Source organism: Calliphora vicina, chromosome 2 (assembly GCF_958450345.1).
Source record: "Calliphora vicina chromosome 2, idCalVici1.1, whole genome shotgun sequence".
Classification (NCBI taxonomy): Eukaryota; Metazoa; Arthropoda; class Insecta; order Diptera; family Calliphoridae; genus Calliphora; species Calliphora vicina.
Window position 1 is genome coordinate 26,597,925 of NC_088781.1, and position 20,137 is coordinate 26,618,061.

General features: G+C 30.2%; 1 protein-coding gene across 1 annotated transcript in view; it reads right to left on the reverse strand.

The window, feature by feature from the left end:
* Positions 1–1,573: 1,573 nt before the first annotated feature.
* Positions 1,574–20,137, reverse strand: part of Gyc32E (Guanylyl cyclase at 32E) — a 157,614-nt gene continuing 139,050 nt past the window's right edge. Inside the window, exons 14-23 of the mRNA XM_065499909.1 lie at positions 20,059–20,125; positions 19,754–19,851; positions 15,493–15,803; positions 14,999–15,168; positions 14,430–14,613; positions 11,731–11,871; positions 11,371–11,563; positions 4,850–5,056; positions 4,055–4,213; positions 1,574–2,061 (exon numbers count right to left, since the gene is read on the reverse strand). Coding sequence (XP_065355981.1) covers positions 1,603–2,061; positions 4,055–4,213; positions 4,850–5,056; positions 11,371–11,563; positions 11,731–11,871; positions 14,430–14,613; positions 14,999–15,168; positions 15,493–15,803; positions 19,754–19,851; positions 20,059–20,125 — 1,989 coding nt within the window. The 3' untranslated portion in view covers positions 1,574–1,602. The remainder of the gene's footprint in view (positions 2,062–4,054; positions 4,214–4,849; positions 5,057–11,370; positions 11,564–11,730; positions 11,872–14,429; positions 14,614–14,998; positions 15,169–15,492; positions 15,804–19,753; positions 19,852–20,058; positions 20,126–20,137) is intronic.

Here is a 20,137-nt window from a genome sequence, read left to right on the forward strand (position 1 = left end):
ATAGAAATGTAGTCCATTTCATGAACAACTTTTCTATAGAAATGTAGTCCATTTCATGAACAACTTTTCTATAGAAATGTAGTCCATTTCATGAACAACTTTTCTATAGAAATGTAGTCCATTTCATGAACAACTTTTCTATAGAAATGTAGTCCATTTCATGAACAACTTTTCTATAGAAATGTAGTCCATTTCATGAACAACTTTTCTATAGAAATGTAGTCCATTTCATGAACAACTTTTCTATAGAAATCTAGTACATTTCATGAACAACTTTTCTATGGAAATCTAGTACATTTCAAAGACAATTTTCAATTGAAATCTAGTTCATTTCATGGACTACATTTCTATGGAAATCTAGTTTATTTCATGGACAACTTTTCTATGGAAATCTAATCCAATTCATGGGCAAATTTTCTATGGAAATCTACTTCAATTCATCGGAAAATTTTCTATGGAAATCTAGTCCTTTTCGTGGACAACTTTTCTTTGAAAATCTAATCCATTTCGGGGACAACTTTTCTATGGAAATCTAGTACATTTCATGGTTAATTTTTCGAATTTTGTTGTCATTGTTTTTAGAGCATATCTCATTTAATTATGAAGGAAATTGTTTAATATGTTATTATAACCACTTTCAATTTGTTTCGCTTTAAATGCTGAAAAATTCTATGACCTTGTTAATATTGTGTTTTTTTTTTGGAGAAAAATATAAAATAGTTTATTAAATTTATCCATGTAAATTTTTAAAATAAAACACACTTCCTGTATTTAACAACTTAAATAAGTTTTTATTTATTTCCAGTTTTAATTAAACTATTATTTATTTTGTAAATTGTTTGTATACCGATGTAAATATTTGATATAATTTTTCTAAATATAATACAAATACAATAATTGGCAATATTTATAATTTGCTGAGCGGAACAAATGATCAAAAAATCTATTTATATTCAATATTTACTAAATAAAACATTGTTTTTTTACTAGATTAAATTGAACATTAATTATCACAACCATTTATACTATAATATTTATTTAAATCGTTTAAAAAAAAGACGAATACCATTTATATTTATAGAAATTCAACAAGACATTTACACAACACGCTCTTATACTTAAGAAATAATTAGACTTAATAGTAAGTTTATAGTTGTAAATAAGTAGAATATGTAGATAACAGCTTTAAATATTAATTATCAGGGTAGAGATTTTCATGCAAATGCATGTTTGTAGTCAGTAACCGAAAATATGCATATTTTTGCACTTTACACAGCCTCAAAACTGAGTAAACACCAGTGAATTATTTAATTTATAAGATAGTGCATATTTTCGTTTGTTTAGTGCATAAAAATCTCAGCCCTAGTAATAACATATGTTCTTTAAAATACGAAACAGTTAGGAGAATTTACACATTTGGCAAACAGCAAGATAGCAATAAAGAATAAAATAAATAAACACTTATAATACGAGTAAGTAATTACACAGTTAAGTTAAAAGAGAGTGAGAGTCCTTTCTCAGAACTAGTTTTATACGAGTAAGTGTAACTGTACAGGATGTGTGCATGTTCTTTGTTTACAAACAAAACTTCGTTGAATTTCTCTATAAACGAAATGTTATAACCGGTGCCGAACGTGGTCCACGATGTGTTGACATAACACTCGAATTGAGCCGACACACACACAAATAACTATTGTTGCACACCGCATTCGTTTTATCCATTTGTTGTTTACGATGTGGCATCGTATCAACCGTTACATTATCATCCGAACGACGATTGTATATACATTTGGTCTCACAGCTGCAGTAGGCCGTCTTGATGTAACGTTGTCTCTGCTGGCTGGCAGTATTGGAGAAGCAAGAGCCTCCTCGTTGTAAGTGCTTAATGTAGCAGTGATTCATGATGGGATGTAAGGCCGCCGAACTGGAGGTAAAACTTTCCGTATCCACATTACTAATTAGATCGGGTGCTGCATCGTTGAGAACAACCACAGAGTTCTGTTGCAGTTGCTGTTCGGGAGTTTGACCGATTAGCCAATAGGTGCGCATATCGCCTTTGCCCTGGAAGAATGTAAACATTTTTGAAATGTTGGTTTGTTATTAATCTTGTATCATTAATCTTGTTGGTTTGTTATTAATCTTGTATCGTTATAAAAAAAGTAATTTAAAAAAAAGTAATAGAAATGTAGTCCATTTCATGGGCAACTTTTCTATAGAAATGTAGTCCATTTCATGAACAACATTTCTATAGAAATGTAGTCCAATTGATGGACAACTTTCCTATAGAAATGTAGTCAATTTCATCGACAACTTTTCTATAGAAATATAGTCCATTTCATGGGCAACTTTCCTATAGAAATGTAGTCCATTTCATTGGCAACTTTTCTATAGGAATGTCGTACATTTCATGGGCAACTTTTCTATAGAAATGTAGTCCATTTCATGGGCAACTTTTCTATAGAAATGTAGTCCATTTCATGGGCAACTTTTCTATAGAAATGTAGTCCATTTCATGGGCAACTTTTCTATAGAAATGTAGTCCATTTCATGGGCAACTTTTCTATAGAAATGTAGTCCATTTCATGGGCAACTTTTCTATAGAAATGTAGTCCATTTCATGGGCAACTTTTCTATAGAAATGTAGTCCATTTCATGGGCAACTTTTCTATAGAAATGTAGTCCATTTCATGGGCAACTTTTCTATAGAAATGTAGTCCATTTCATGGGCAACTTTTCTATAGAAATGTAGTCCATTTCATGGGCAACTTTTCTATAGAAATGTAGTCCATTTCATGGGCAACTTTTCTATAGAAATGTAGTCCATTTCATGGGCAACTTTTCTATAGAAATGTAGTCCATTTCATTGCAACTTTTCTATAGAAATGTAGTCCATTCCATTGGTAACTTTTCTATAGAAATGTAGTCCATTTTATTAGTAACTTTTCTATAGAAATGTAGTTCATTTCATGGGCAACTTTTCTACAGAAGTGTAGTCCATTTAATCGACAACTTTTCTATAGAAATGCAATACATTTCATGGGCAACTTTTCTATAGAAATGTAGTCCATTTCATGGGCAACTTTTCTATAGAAATGTAGTCCATTTCATTGGCAACTTTTCTATAGAGATGTAGTCCATTTCATGGGCAACTTTCCTATAGAAATGTAGTCCATTTCATGGTCAACTTTTCTATAGAAATGTAGTCCATTTCATGGTCAACTTTTCTATAGAAATGTAGTCCATTTCATGGTCAGCTTTTCTATAGAAATGTAGTCCATTTCATGGTCAGCTTTTCTATAGAAATGTAGTCCATTTCATGGTCAGCTTTTCTATAGAAATGTAGTCCATTTCATGGTCAGCTTTTCTATAGAAATGTAGTCCATTTCATGGTCAACTTTTCTATAGAAATGTAGTCCATTTCATGGTCAACTTTTCTATAGAAATGTAGTCCATTTCATGGTCAACTTTTCTATAGAAATGTAGTCCATTTCATGGTCAACTTTTCTATAGAAATGTAGTCCATTTCATGGTCAACTTTTCTATAGAAATGTAGTCCATTTCATGGTCAACTTTTCTATAGAAATGTAGTCCATTTCATGGTCAACTTTTCTATAGAAATGTAGTCCATTTCATGGTCAACTTTTCTATAGAAATGTAGTCCATTTCATGGTCAACTTTTCTATAGAAATGTAGTCCATTTCATGGTCAACTTTTCTATAGAAATGTAGTCCATTTCATGGTCAACTTTTCTATAGAAATGTAGTCCATTTCATGGACAACTTTTCTATAGAAATGTAGTCCATTTCATGGACAACTTTTCTATAGAAATGTAGTCCATTTCATGGACAACTTTTCTATAGAAATGTAGTCCATTTCATGGACAACTTTTCTATAGAAATGTAGTCCATTTCATGGGCAACTTTTCTACAGAAATGTAGTTCAACTGCATTTTGTATAGAAATTGATATTTACTTTATTGCAGTTTAAATATATAATGGTTTTGAAGTATTACTAATATTTAACTTCGTTATATGTTATGCGCTACCAATCTCACCTTTATATTAATCAGTCCTCTTTCAATGCAATGATAGCCTCCTAAACTCTCCAGTAGTTGATACGTTTCTTCGGATATGTGAATTTTCATAGCATCGCTCGTACTCTCCATGCGTGAAGCTGTATTAACAGTATCACCAAAAAGACAGTAGCGAGGCATCTGAAAAGATATTACATACATTTTAAATTGACATACAAATATTTTACAGGTTAAAATGATAAACAGGTTAAAGTTGATTCCAAAATCATTTAAAAATATCAACAGTAAGTTAAAACGTGGAATATATTGTATTTGGATTCATTCGAACAAACAAGAAATCGAATTATTGACTTCCCGGGGAATATGTGTAATTTTTACTGAATTTGTGTTTGTGCGGTTCAAAAGTGGTCATTTTGACATGGAAGACATTGGAGTATCCGATATTGGCTTGATTTGTTCTTTGCCTCAAATGATGAGCAGTTCTTTTGGCTCGGAATCCATGTTGCCAGAAAGATGGGAAAAGGTCATAGCTAACAATGACCAATATTTTGAATAAATTAATATTGTATACAAGCATTTCAAAATAGAAGCTAAAAATGTAATACAACTATGTGTTTATTTATTGTATATTATTGCATATTTCTACTACCCATTTTTAAATTAAATTATGCAAAATATGCTGCAGACATTCTAATGAATAATTCTAATAAAGAACCTAACAACTAATCTAGCATAAAAAATTTACATAGAACAAATTTTGCATACACATTTATGCGTACATACGCTTAGTTATTTACATACAACATCATACATTACCTTTAAGCCCACAACACCAGCTGCACAGGGTCCAGAATGAACACCAATGCGTAGTTGTAAAGTTTCTGTTGGCTTATGGCGAATTTTTAAATTAGCCACATTTTGCAATAAGTGCAATGCTAACGAGGCAATTTCTCCAACATGACGTTTGCCATTTCTTAGTGGTAGTCCTGAAACGACCATATACGCATCACCAATTGTTTCAACCTAAATGTGGAGAAAGAGGGAGTGAAAAAAAAATAAAAAATTATTAGTAAGTAATAGCAAACAAAAAATAGTAAGACATAAAGCAGAGACGATTCTTAGATGCCCTTTAGTTTATTATATGTACGGACAACGAATTTCCTGCAATATATTCGAAAATATTTGATGGTTCAATAGATTTTTCTAATTTTTGACAATATATAATTTCCATAAATAAAATAATATGTTTGCCCCATTTATGTTTAAGCGATTTTGCTAATATTTAATACCAAATCTTCTAAAACATCGATGTTGTTTGTGGCAAATTTTCATCCTCCTAGTTCCTTTCGTTTCGGCCCTATCTTGTTTTCCACACACATACAGATGGATGAAAGGATATAACAAGATCGATTAAGAATTAAATAAGAAGCAATATATTACAGAGATCATGACCAAATCAAGGATTTAGTTTTTCATAGAACTTTATGTTTTATGTGTGGGTATACCGCATATAGATTGATAAATAAATTATAATCAATAGAATACTTAGTTTTTCAATGAACTTCTATTTAGCAATAAACTGTGGGTATACCGCAAATAGATTGATTGATAAATAAATAAATGGTAACCCATAGGGCCGGATTTATGTGCATATTAATGTTATTTCTGGAACGACTAAATACCAGGTAGACTATTCATAGATATATAAACGACTCACATGTTTTGCTGTAAAATGCCAACGATTCGTTTAAGATTTCATTTGCTATATTGGTAGTACATACATTAAAATGTTAAGTATTAATGGGATGTAGTTCGAAACGTTTAACGTTTTGGAAAAACACACGATCATGACAGTATAGGTTCGAATCTACTACCAAAGGGTAGTAGTTTGTCCATTTTGGTGACCGACTTTTTTTTATGGAGCCCCAAAGATTCTGAAAATCTGTGGGCATTCAAAAAAAGGTGTCATCAGTTTTTTGCCAACAACTCATTAAGACTTGGTGATAACGCATTTTTCCCAAAAAATAGTTTTTTCGTGCACTTTTTGTTGAAAACAAATAGGAAGAAAAAAATTAGTTTTTACTTTTTTTAGAACAACTTCCAGGGACTCCTAATTTTTCACTAACACTATTAAGCAAAGTTGGAACTACGCTAAAGCTGAACAACTCTTGTGAACATATCAATGCAATTTGAACTTATCTATGCACTCTAATTAGGTCACAAATATCACTTTGTACCTTAATTATACCCAACACCACCATAGTAATAATATAAATAATATTAGTCTAACACCCACTTTAAAGTATACCGATAGACTTAGAATCACTTTCTAAGTCGATTAAACGATGTCCGTCGGTCCGTCTGGTTGGCTGGCTGTCCATGTAAACCTTGTGCGCAGAGTACAGGTCGCAATTTTGAAGATATTTCGATCAAATTTGTTACATATTATTTTTTTCGGCCCAAGGACCAAGCCTATTGAAACTGGCTGAAATCGGTCCATTATTTCACCTAGCCCCCATACAAATGTCCTTCCGAAATTGGACTTTATCGGTCATAAATGTTTAATTTATAAATGTATCTCCACAAATTGCGCTCCAAATAAGTTTTATATATACAAAATTTTGTTACGATCGGTCCATAATTAGTCATAGCTCCCATATAGACCCGCTTCCGAAAATCACTTTAACGTGCATAAACCGCTTAATAATGTTAGTATACTCACAAAATTCAACATAGTAAACTTTCATATAGACATAAATCACACGACCTAATTTCATGGTGATCGGTCCATAATTGGTCATAGCCCCCATATAAGGCCCACTTCCGAAAATCACTCAAAAATAGAAATTATTGAAATTTTAAAAGAAAAATGTTTTTGCTCTTTTACTTAGTGTAGGGTATTATATGGTAGGGCTTGACCAACCATACTTTCTTACTTGTTTTTAATTATTTTTTTGACAATAAAACTCAGATTTTTTGTTAAAAAAGTATGATCAAGTCCACACTTCTATGTTGTGCTGTATTATTTACTCAGCTGAGATGTTTTTAGCTATATGATTGCCATATAAAGTTAAGCGGTATCACCAAGTCTGAACTAGCTGTTGGTCAAAAACTGATGACACCTTTTTCAAAATCTTCGATGGACCTAAAAAAAATTGGTCACCAAAATGGACAAAGTGGGTATAGGTTTATACTACCCTTAGGTAGTAGATTCGAACCTATACTGTCATGATCGTGTGTTTTTTCCAAAAGTTGCATAGTGTAATTGGTCAAAGCTCCCATATAAGGCACAATTCTGAAAATCACTCACAAAATTAAATTATTGAAATTTTAAAAGAAAAAAGGTTTTGCTAATTCACTGAGAGTAGAGTATTATATGTTCTGGCTTGACCGACCTATCTTACTTGATTTTTTAACTGTAAAAAGTACCATCAGGATATTGTCACGATTGAGAGAGAACTGTTGAATATTGATGGCCTTCATATAAATAAACGAATTTCACATTTGGAATCGGTAAACCATGTTGTTTTTACACAAATAATTCACAATGAAAATGTTAACAATTCCAATTAGCTGTTAACAATTGTTTTATTTTCCTATTACAAGCTAACGAACTAACGTACAAATGTTAACTTTTCCAGTAATTCCAAAAGTTTGAAAAACAGATTCACTTAAACCATAAAAATAACATAAAGTTTCATTTAATTTAGCAACGTTGAATTATAAATGAAAGCAAATGTATTTTCTAGGGATACATAAACACGTTTTTATTAATATGTACATATTTTTTGGAATGAAATTAAGTTAAAAAATATTCTGAAAGCACTTTACATTTAATTTAAATGAAATTTTGTTAAATCATTTGATTTAAACTTTATTATGTCGTAAGAATAAGAGTCATATGTCTCAAATGGAAGAGGTCTTTATTTGTCTTTACTTAAATGTTTCTGGTATGATTTTATAGGATTTAATGCTTTATTTAAACAAAAAGTATTGCATTCAACAGATGATAAATTTCACAATTTATGTAGGTTACAAGGTGGAGAATTCATCAATACTTTTCTCTCAATACATATAGGGTGGCCCTTATTTTGCTTAAAATTGTTTCAAAAACAAAAAAAAACTTGAAAATGTCCAAAAAATTTAAAAATCATATAACGAATAAAAAATATTCGAATAATTTAATAAAAAACATATTGATAGGAATTTGCACTAACGATTTGAATTTAACGGTCTGTAGCAATTGCTAGCAACATTCATCGTGTTTATAAACATTTCCATCAGTAGAAGCTTCTATGCGGTTGTTAGCATTGTTTGAATGTATGGCAATACTGAATGTTTAAGCTGCGAACAATAACATCGAAAGCTCTAGAATTAAAATGTAGTAGTTGTCCGTTAAGATCATTGTAGAAGTTTCACGAAAGATGACGTGTGTATAAATAATAGCAGAGGTTGCAGTCGATAGTTAGTTCATGATAGACGCTGTGTAAATAAACATCAACTGTGTGCCTTAAAGTGTCCTGTACACACAAGGGTGTGTGTGTATTAGAACACATAGTGAAAATTGAAATTGTTGTTGTTGTTGTACATTTTAAATAAATAAAGAGTTTTAAATAAATAAAGAGTTTTAAAAACAAAAGTATCCGGTTTATTTAAAGGAAATAACTCTTTTTTCTCAAAAGAAAGCTTAGGTCTTGTCCTTCCAGATCTTTTGGGTCGCCTAGTGGGATGGGAGTGAGATATTTGTCAAAATAAATGTTTTGTAACTCAAAACATATAATTTTTGACTTTTCATTTTTGAAGGACGGGGTTTTAAAGTGGCATATTTTTGAATTTAACTGAGATATTGACTTGAAACTATTTTTGTAAGATGAATAATTATCTAAACAAAAAAAATTAGTTCCGAATAAATGTCTATCAAATTGTTTCTAATATTTGCAATCCTATTAAAATTTTGATACAACTTTTAGTTTTAGAAACTCAATAAATATGTAATTTGTAGTAAAATCTTTATTTATTAACAAAACTCAATTAAATTTTCAACATTTTTTAGATTTGTCATTCGAAATAACAAAGTGTAAACATCTTGTGAAAATTCATAAAAATTGGAGCGAATATCCCAAAAATGGTATTTATTACAATTTTGCCTATACGGTCCACATTTCCTTCGTGGATGGGAAAATACTTTGGGGATAAATAGAGAACACATCAGATTTTCCAAAGTTGCTTTTTATTTTCTGATCCCAGCTTTGGGATTTTAGAAAATGTGGCTCAAAGTTCAAATTTTAATAAAAAAAAATAGGCCAAATTTCGAAGGGAGTAGGGGCAATATGTTCGAAAGATAGGACATGTTTTTTATACCATAATATTCTCTGTAGAGATACCTTACAGAAAAACATAAAGTTGTTATATGTTCTTAAAGAAAGTTTTTTTTAATAAAAAAAAGAGTTAAGTCATCTTTTCGCCCAAAAAACAGCAAAAATTTGCTATTTTTTGAATTTTTAAATTGAAAATCGTTTAGTTTTGGATCCATAATTGATATTGCTCTTAAATCTTAAATTTATATGTTATTCGTAATTTAGTTGTCCTACTAACAAAAAGAAATTTGAGTCCATTCGGTCCAAAATTACGCCCTATATTTCTAAAAAAGCGGATCAAGGTATGGTAAAATTTTAAAATTTAAATTTTGAAATGCCTATAACTCGGATAGGCATAAGAAACCATGTGATCCTTACATGTTAGGTATAACAGGTATTCAGCAAATTTATGTAAAATGTTAAGGAGAACATTTTTTAGAATATGTTAACCCTCTAAATCCTCAAGGCATGGGTCTTTTTTGTACTTCTCTTAAAAATGAGCAAAAAGCACCATTAAAACAGGGATTTAGGGGGTTAAAATGTTCCGCAAAAATATTATCCGTAAAATTTTACTATAAGTCCCTGAATACACCAAAACTGAAAATTCAACCAGAAAGTCAGAAATAAGACACAACAAAAGAGAGAATATATCAAGAGGTATCAAATCGCACGACTATGGAGGCCAATTGTCAGGTACATTTATCGAAATCAAGATATCGCCAAATTTTGATGATTGCGGTCGCCGTATGGCACGTAGAGCGATCCTGTTGAAACCATATCTCAATGTCAACCATATTTTTAAACAAAAAATCATTGATCATGGTGCGGTAATTATATTCATTGACCAAATGGATAATTTTTCTGGATGTAAAGGAGTCTATAGTGTCTGTTGTGGATTGGTCTCAGTCGATATGCGGCAATTTAAGTTAAGTTTAATAATATTCTGATCTTGCTGCTTTATTCCAGTGGATTTGAAAATTAACCCTCCGTTCTCGCAATTGATCTGGTTGATACAGGCAAACATTTTTTTATTGTAAATTTTTTTAAACACCCTAAATTTTAAGCTATTTTTTGATAAAATATTATTTTTACTTTAAGTTTGTCTTTCCGTTTGCAATTTCCACAATATAATTTTCCGACCCTATAAAGTATTTATATTCTGGATCCTTATATATAGCGGAGTCGATTAAGTCATGTCCGTCTGTCTGTTGAAATCAATATATAGACAATATGGATATTTAATGATGGATATTTCAAAGACCTTTGCAACGACGTATAAAAGACCATAGTAAGTTGGACCTACAATGGGTCAAAATCGGAAAAAATATTTTTTAACCCGAATTTTTTTTCAACAAAAAAAAATTTTAAAATTAAAAAAAAAAAAAATTTAAAAAACAATTCGAAAACATTTTTTCCCAAAAAAAAATTAAAAAAACTACTTTGGAAAAAAAAATTTTGTTTACCTAAAAATATTTAAAATTTTTATTTTGAAGTATAATATGCTGAAGGATATATGTATAAGATTCGGCACAGCCGAATATAGCTATCTTACTTAACTACTGGCTTTGTTTCTTTGAAATATTTTTCAAAACATTTTTTTTTTATAATTTTAACATGAAAATAAATTTATTCGATTAATCGACAATATTTGATTGAATAATGTTTTATTCTTAATTGGAAAATGTTATTAGTTCGAATTAAAAAAAATATAATTTTTCCTCGATTATTTGAATAATTTGTGTTCGAATGAAAACTCTAATGATTAGATAATGATGCCAAACAATATCTGTATGATGGAGGAAACGTTTAACATCATTAGATCATCGAATAAATGACTATTGTAGGAAAAAGAAGATGCTAATATAAACTGCTTGTACATTTTCATCTACAGCCATCATTTCTACGTATGTGACATACAATGTTAACATACCTAATTGAGTTTTTGGAAATACCAGAGTTTTAGAATTTAAAATTTCATACCTTATAAACGTCATAGTTGTTGATAATTGAGTCGCAACATGTATACAAATCGTTTAACATTTCAATCACTTCGAATGGTGTACTGGTGCTGCACAGTTCTGTGAAGCCAACAATGTCACTGAACAATATGGTGACACAGTCAAAGCATTCAGCCTCAACAGGTTCGCCACGTTTCAAAGATTCGGCCACAGATCTGCAAAAAACAAAAAAATCACAAAATTGTAATTGCTGCTTTCCATTGAACACAAAAATAGCATGGGTGTCACAGGAAACAAATTAAAAATTCCTAGTGCTACTTTTTTATCCACTGCTGCGTGTGTTCAGTAGTTATTAGGTTTTAATTTAAACGCAGTCAGTTACCTTGGCAACATTTGATTGAGCAACATGTCAGTTTTCTTTTTTTCCTCATAAAGTTGTGTGGTGCGTTCCTGCACAAGTCCCTCCAAATTGTATGCATATTTCTCCATAATCGACAGCATGTTATCAAAAATATTAGGTTTCCTGTAAAGCAAAACACACGAAATGTTGGTTTTAAATTTCTATGGTTTGGTTTGGTATATTTTAGTATTTTAAAATTATTTATTTAGTTTTTTTTTGGGGTAAAGAGTATTAAAAGTTAGAAAAGGTTTAGTATTGTTAATTTGTATAACATTGGCAATGGTATAGTATAATAACACTATGTTACACCAGAAATATTCTGTGGCATTGAAGTCCATAGAGTTTGTTAGTTAGACAATTAAATTAAAAATAACATAAAAAATATTTCGGAGGAATATCAATAATGAATCCAAAAATAAACGATTTTCAATTTAAAAATTAAAAAAATAGTAGATTTTTGCTGTTTTTCGGGCGAAAAGATGACTTAACTCTTTTTTTATTAAAAAAAAACGTTCTTTAAGACCATAAACAGTTTCATGTTTTTCTGTAATATATCTTTCGGAGAATATTTTGGTATAAAAAATATGTCCTAATTTTCAAATATGTCGGCCTTATGTCGCTTCAGAAATTGACCTACTTTTTTTTATCAAAATTCAAACTTTGGGCCACATGTTCTAAAATCCGAAAGCTGGAATCAGAAAACGGTAAGCAGCTTTAAAAACATTGTTATGTTCCCTATTTATACCCAAGTATTTTCCCAGCCCCGAAGGAAATGTGGACCCTATGGACAAAATTGTAAAAACTACAATTTTTGGGATTTTCGCTCCAATTTTTAGGAATTGCGGGATTTCCTTTGACCTTTTGACAAGTTTTTTTACACTTTCCTACTTGGTTATTTAGAATGACAAATTTAAAAAATGTTGAAAATTTCATTGAGTTTTGTTAATAAAGGTTTTATTACATTTATTGAGTTTCTAAAACTCCAAATATTAGAACCAATTTGATCCACATTTATTCCGAATTAATTTATTTTTGTTTAGATAAGTTAATTTTTGGTCTTACGAAAAATAATTCAAGTCAATATCTCAATTAGATTAAAAAATATGCTACTTTTAAAACTCAATCCTTCAAAAAAATGTTTCACTTTTTCATATTTTAGTACAAAATGTGACTAAGTCAAAACCATTGACTTTTTGTTGAATAAAAAATTAAGAAAATTTATATAAAAAAAAACTGGAAATGTGCAATATTTTTGAAAGACTCATGGTGTTTTCTTTCCTAAAAAAAAAATTATGCCTTATAAATGTGTAATATTATTATCATGTGAAAGTGAAACATTTTTCTCTATTAGAATGGAACAAAATAATTTCTTGATTTTACACTTTACACTAATGTATATTTAGCGTTCCAAATATTGAATGAATTTTGTATTAAAAAGCGATATTTACACTGTTAAAGCGACTTTCGACATTCAATTGTGTGTGTTTGCCAACAGCATTAACAACACTGATTTTCAAAAATAGAAATCAGCTGTTACTCAATGCAAAAAAGTACTTAACGCAGTTGCAAAAAAGGGTATTATCTCACCCTGAAATATAATTGAGGGTGAAATATGTAACATATTTACCAATTATTTATGCAACATATTTAGAAAAGAAAACGGCAACTTTTCACATGTTTGCATACATTTTTAGAATGGAACATACCCCTGCGCCAAAAGGTCAAAGGGAATCCGGCAATTCCTAAAAATTGGAGCGAAAATCCCAAAAATGATATTTTTACAATTTTGCGCATAGGATCCACATTTCCTTCGGGGCTGGGGATAAATGAGGAACATATCACGGTTTCCAAAGATGCTTTCCATTTTCTGATACAGGCTTTGGGATTTTAGAACAAAAGTACGCCCTATAATTTTAAAAATGAGGACCATGGTATGGCAAAATTGGAAATTATAAGAGATAAATAGCACATGCAAGAATATTTTTACAAGGCCTAGCCGAACGTTTTCCAAAAATATAAAAATCTTTGAAATCTGATAGGAAACAAAAAAGTGTCGAAGGTACCCTACTTTGAGCCCCCATATCGCCGCCTCTGGAGCAATTAAACTCGAATACTCCTTGGCTAAGCCCACGTCAAATTTTATTCCGATCGGACCAGCCGTTTAGAAAAGTTTTTTCAATATATCTTCACCGTTTTAGGAATTTTGGTATTTAAAAACAAAAACTGGCTAAATTTTAATGCCATTGATTTAAGAACATTTGGATCTATATTAGTTAAAAATTTTATCATGATATCTTTAACCCTTAACGTTTTTCATATTATATGAAAAACCTTTAACGTTTTTCATATAATTGCATAATTGCATTTTTCCTAGGAAGCTGAAAAACTGTAGTTCTCGAGATACCGAAATTTCCAAAAAAATAGTGGTTGTCACAAACATATACTTATTTACTGTAACCATATATATGGTTGATACAATCATGTTAATCGTAAATTAACCATATTATGGTTACCACAATCATGTACTATAATATTGTTAAAAATCTTGTAACAATGTTGAAATTGTAACAGTAAACATGCCCAACTATATTTTTTCTCTGCGAGCATGTTAAAGAAATGTATGTATGAATTGTCACTTCATTTTATTCATGATGCATAATTTATTCCTCTCTTATACTTACAATCCGGCCTGTAGCTCCTTTAGCTTCATACGCACTAAACGTATATCGGGACGTAATTCGGGATCTTCCTCCCAGCATGATCTTAAACACTGGCGCACATATTCGGGTATATCAAGTTGTGAGAGTGATGGACGGAAGACACCATGATGCAGTAATTCTGGTTGCTTAACGAATGTTATTATTTCTAATTCCAAAGAAATACATAAAAGGAAAAAATGCATAAAAATATAACAAGTGTAATAAAATACTATATGTGATTAAAAGAACAATGTAATGGTGTATTTTTACGATTTCATTTTAAATGTGTTATATAATGATGACGAGTAGTAGGGTGGTTCAGAGCAAAGGAAAAATGTTCAAAACTCCTTGAATGCATCTCTTTATAGGGATAATTGAATCCTCCTTGATGTTATAATCAAACATTTTTATAAGGTTTTGTTTAAACGATCCTTAAATTCAACTCCGAATACCCCTACTGATATCACAAAATATACTTTACTTTCATGATTTCTGAAAAAATCTCGTACAACAAACATAGCAGAACAATAATGAATCAGTTTTACACTTACCATCATGCGTATATGTTGTCTCACCCCAGGGTCCCTTACGACCAATTATTTCATACAACACAATACCGAACGAGTAGACATCGCCTTTTTGGCTGCCACGTAGTGGTGGGGATGGATCCCTCAAAAGCTCCGGAGCTTTCCATAAAGCACGTTTCAATTCCATTTCTCGTCTTCGTAATGACAGAAAACCAATAAAAGGAGAAAAATACAAAATTATCATTTAAGAAAAAACCAATTTACCAGGAAAACCACAAAAAAAAAATCACAAGAGATAAAAGGGAAATAAGAAAAATTATATTAAAGTTATTTTTCTGTTATTTGCAAAAAGCGACAAAAAAATAGAAAATAATAATTGTAATTGAAATGTGCAAATATTCATGGCGAAATGTATCAAATTACAAAAATATAACAAATATTTTGTTCTTGTTTATTGGTTATGTAAGTAAATAATAATAGACATTCAATTTTGTTTGTAATTTTTATTTTCAACTCACTTTTGCGGCTCTTCTTGACCCACTTTGAACTCATGCAGACCAAAATCTGCTATTTGACACACCCATCTTGAATCTATTAAACAATTGCTGGATCTCAAATTGCCATGAGAAATTATGTCTGAATCATGTAAATATATCATGCCCTTGAGAATATCGCTAACCAGTGAGGACACAAACATGTGATCCAAGTGTAGATCTTCATTGGCCAAAACATCATCCAAACTACCACGGGCACAGTAGGTAGTGAAAATGACAACGGAGCCATGATCAATGGATACGCCTATAAAGTTGATGATGTTTTCGTGTCGTATCTGAAAATTTAATAGGAGAAATACACATATTAAGCTGCTTTAAAGTTATATGTAGAGTGGGAACGATTTGTAATAGTTATCAGTAGATCGGAAGGTTAAGCTTTAGAGTTTAAGCAAAGATCATAAATTTCTACAACTACAGTGTTTTTGGTGACAAATATTATCTTTTGTAAAAGATTTTTATACCCATCGCCATGAGTGGCAAGGGTATATATAAGTTAGTCATTCCGTTTGTAATTTCTACATTTTTCATTTGCGACCCCACAAAGTATATATATTCTAGATCTTTATAGATAGCGAAGTCGATATAGCTATGTCCGTCTGTATGTTGAAATCAACTTTCCGTATCCCCTAAACAACTTACATACATGATTCATCACATCAATATGTCGGGAATTCTTCCGGCTCGGTTGCTATTTAAAATCGATAAAATCGGCCCACAAATGGCTGAAATATAAGGAAAAAAGCGGAAAAAACCTCGTTTTTTGGCATATTTTTTATCTATGTCTGGATTACTAAGTCATTAATATAGACAATATGGATATCTAATGATAGATATTTTAAAGTCCATTGTAACGATGTATATAGTAAGTTGGACCTACAATGGGTCAAAATCGGAAAAAATATATATTAACCCGAATTTTTATTTCATCAAACATTTTTTTTGTCATAAATTATTTTTCCAAAAAAAAAAAAATCTTTAAAAAATTAAAAAAAAATTTTAAAAACCTTTTTTTTTCGAATTTCGAAGAAAAAAAAATTAAAAAAAACTGTTTTTTATAAAAAAATTCGAAAAACAATTTTAAAAATATTAAAAAAAAAATTATTTTGAAGTATAATTTGGTGAAGGGTATCTAAGATTCGGCACAGCCGAATATAGCTCTCTTACTTGTTATTATTGATTTTGTTTTTTGAAAAAAAATCGGTTGTTTGGTGAAAAACGGTTTTTATAAAAACCGTTAGTGAAAACTGATTTTATTAAAAACGGTTTTAGTAAAAAACGGATTTTATTAAAAACGGTTTTAGTACAAAACTGATTTTATTAAAAACGGTTTTAGTAAAAAACGGTTTTTATTGATAAAAAGCTTGTAAAATAATGGTGTTTTAGTAAAAATCGGTTCTTTGGTTAAATATGGGTTTCAGTAAAGAGACTGTTTATAATGATAAAAAGCTTTAGTGGTTTAGCTTGTAAAATAGTGGTTTATTAAAAAACGGTTGTTTGGTGAAAAGACGGTTGATAATGACAAAAAGCTTTAGTGGTAAAATAATGGATCTTAGTTAAAAAACTGTTGTTTGGTGAAAAAGTTTTTGCGAAAAAAACTATTTAAGTGAAAAACGTTTGTAGTGAAAACGTTTTTAGTTAAAAACGGGTTTTTGGTGAAAAACTGTTTTAGTAAAAAAATGGTTTTTAGTAAAAATTTTTTTTATTGAAAAGTTTTTTTAAGTGAAAAACGATTTTAGTGAAAAAACGATTTTGTTGTTGTTTTTAATAAAACAAAACGTTATTTTTGGCTTGATAAAAAAGGTTTTATAGAAAAAACGTAAGTCTGTAGGTAAAGCGGTTTAAAAAAAAGATTTTTTTTGGTAAAAACCGATTTTATTATAAAAATACGATATTTTTTATTTTAATGCATCTGTACAATAAAAATTTATTCAAAGTAATGGGCATTGCACAGTGGGGCAGAATCAAAATTTTTTAGAAATTAATCTGGAATTTCTAAACGGCTGGTCCGATCATAATAAAATTTGACGCGATCGTAGCCAAAGAGCATTCGAGTTTAAGTTATTAAAGTGGGCTTTACATATGCTCCAGGGGCGCTATGGCGGCTCAAAGTAGGATACCTTGGAGATGTGAAATTTTTAAACACCTGCAATTTTTAGGTTTCCAATCCGATTTCAAAGATTTTTATATTTTTAGAAAGTGCTCGGCTAGATGTGCTATTTATCTCTTATAATTTCCGAGTTATTGGCATTTCAAAATTTTAATTTTAAAAATTTTGACATACCTTAGTCAGCTTTTTTAAAGATATAGGGCGTACTTTTGAACCGAATGGAGTCGATTTTTTTTGTTAGTTAGACAACTAAATTACCAATAATATGCAAAAGACTTCAGAGCAACATCAATAATGAATCCAAAAATAAACGATTTTCAATTTTAAAATTCAAAAATAATAAATTTTTGCTGTTTTTTGGCGAAAAGATGACTTAATTCTTTTTTTATTAAAAAAAAACTTTCTTTAAGAACGTATAACAAAATTATGTTTTTCTGTAAGGTATCTTTACGGAGAATCTTTTGGTATAAAAAATGTCCTATTTTTCGAATATGTCGCCCCTACGCCCTTTTGAATTTGACCAATTTTTTTTTATCAAAATTTCAACTTTGGGTCCCATGTTCAAAAATTCCAAAGCTGGGATCAGAAAACGGAAAGCAGTCATGAAAACCTTTATGTGTTCCCCATTTATCCCCAAACTGCTCTCCCAGTCCCTAAGGAAATTTGGACCCTATTTGCAAAAATGTAAAAAAAAAACATATTTGGGATAGGAAATTTTTGACGTTTTTTGAGGCGAAATGATGACTTAACTCTTTTTTTATTAAAAAAATAATTTCTTTTAGAACATATAACAACTTTATGTTTTTCTGTAAGGTATCTTTACGTAGAATATTTTGGTATAAAAAATGTACTGTTTTCCGAATATGTTGCCCCTACTGAATTTGACCTATTTTTTTATCAGAATTTAAAATTTGGGTTACATGTTCTAAAATCCCAAAGCTGGGATTAAAAAAGGAAAAAGCTGTCCTGAAAACCCTTATGTGTTCCCTATTTATCCCCAAAGTGTTTTCCCAGCCCCAATGGAAATGTGGACCCTATGGACAAAATTGTAAAAAAATACCATATTTGGGATAGTAAATTTTTGCTGTTTTTGGTCGAAAAGGTGACTTAATTCTTTAAGATCATATAACAACTTTATGTTTTTCTGTAAGGTATCTTTACGGAGAATATTTTTGTATAACAAAATTTTTTTATTTTTCGAATATGTCGCCCCTACGCCCTTCGGATTTTGGCCTATTTTTTTTTATCAAAATTTCAACTTTGGGCCACATGTTCTAAAAAACCAAAGCTGGGCTCAGAAATCGGAAAGCAATCCTGAAAACCTTGATGTGTTCCCTATTTATCCTCAACGTGTTTTCCCAGTCCCTAAGGAAATTTTGACCCTATTTGCAAAAATGTAAAAATACCTTATTTGAGATTTTCGATTGTTTCGTTTTGTCAAGTTTTTTTACACTTTGTTATTTAGAATGACAAATTTAGAAACCGTTGAAAATTTCATTGAGTTTGGTTAACAAATAGAGACTTTATTACATATTTATTGAGTTTCTAAAACTAAAATTTATATAAAAATTTTAATAGGATGGCAAATATTAGGGACAATTTGATCCAAATTTATTCCGAACTCATTTGTTTTGTGTAGATAAGTTAATTTTTGGTCTTACAAACAAATTTCAATTAGATTCAAAAATATGCCACTTTAAAACTCCGGCTTTCCAAAAATATAAAAATCTTTGCAATGGGATGGTACCCTACCCAAATTTCATCCCGATCGGACCATCCGTTTAGAAATATCAGATTTATTTCCAAAAAATTTTGATTCTGCCCAACTATGGGGCGCTTTGTATTTAAAATAAAAACTTAACTCTTTGTCTATTGAAATTTCATGTTTCCCACAAATTGTACTAGAAGTACACTAGTTTTAACAATAACTTTATAATTAAGTCATCTAACGTATGATTATTATTAATTATATTAATATTAATCATACGCATCATAACCATTAAAATGAATCATTAAACATCATAATGTGTCCAAATTACAACCAAAATTTCTGTATATACTTTAATATTAAACGATTATATTGTAATAATTTTCCTTTACTGCAAAAGTTTTACCCACCTCTCTCATCTGTTTCAACTCTTTGCGTATCGTACGCGTTATATCGACAGTCTTTTTGTAAACCTTTTTCATGGCCACTATATTGCCACGATATAAACCTTAAACGAAAATATATAAATACAATCATTAAATAATTTAAGAACATCAAATAGAGTTAGGCATAAGTTTTAAGAAATTAATTATATTGTAATTTCCAAACAGTTACGCTAAAAGTTTGCCCATTAATGAATTTAATAAAAGTTTAGCAGATGATTGAATTGTTTCGTTACAGACTAGTCTGCCAATGTAACCAACCTCCAACCCACCTATATTTGTAAAAGCCTTCTTATTTGTGTCGCCTCCAGTCAATATACTTTGACGGCATATTTGATACTAAAGTTAAGG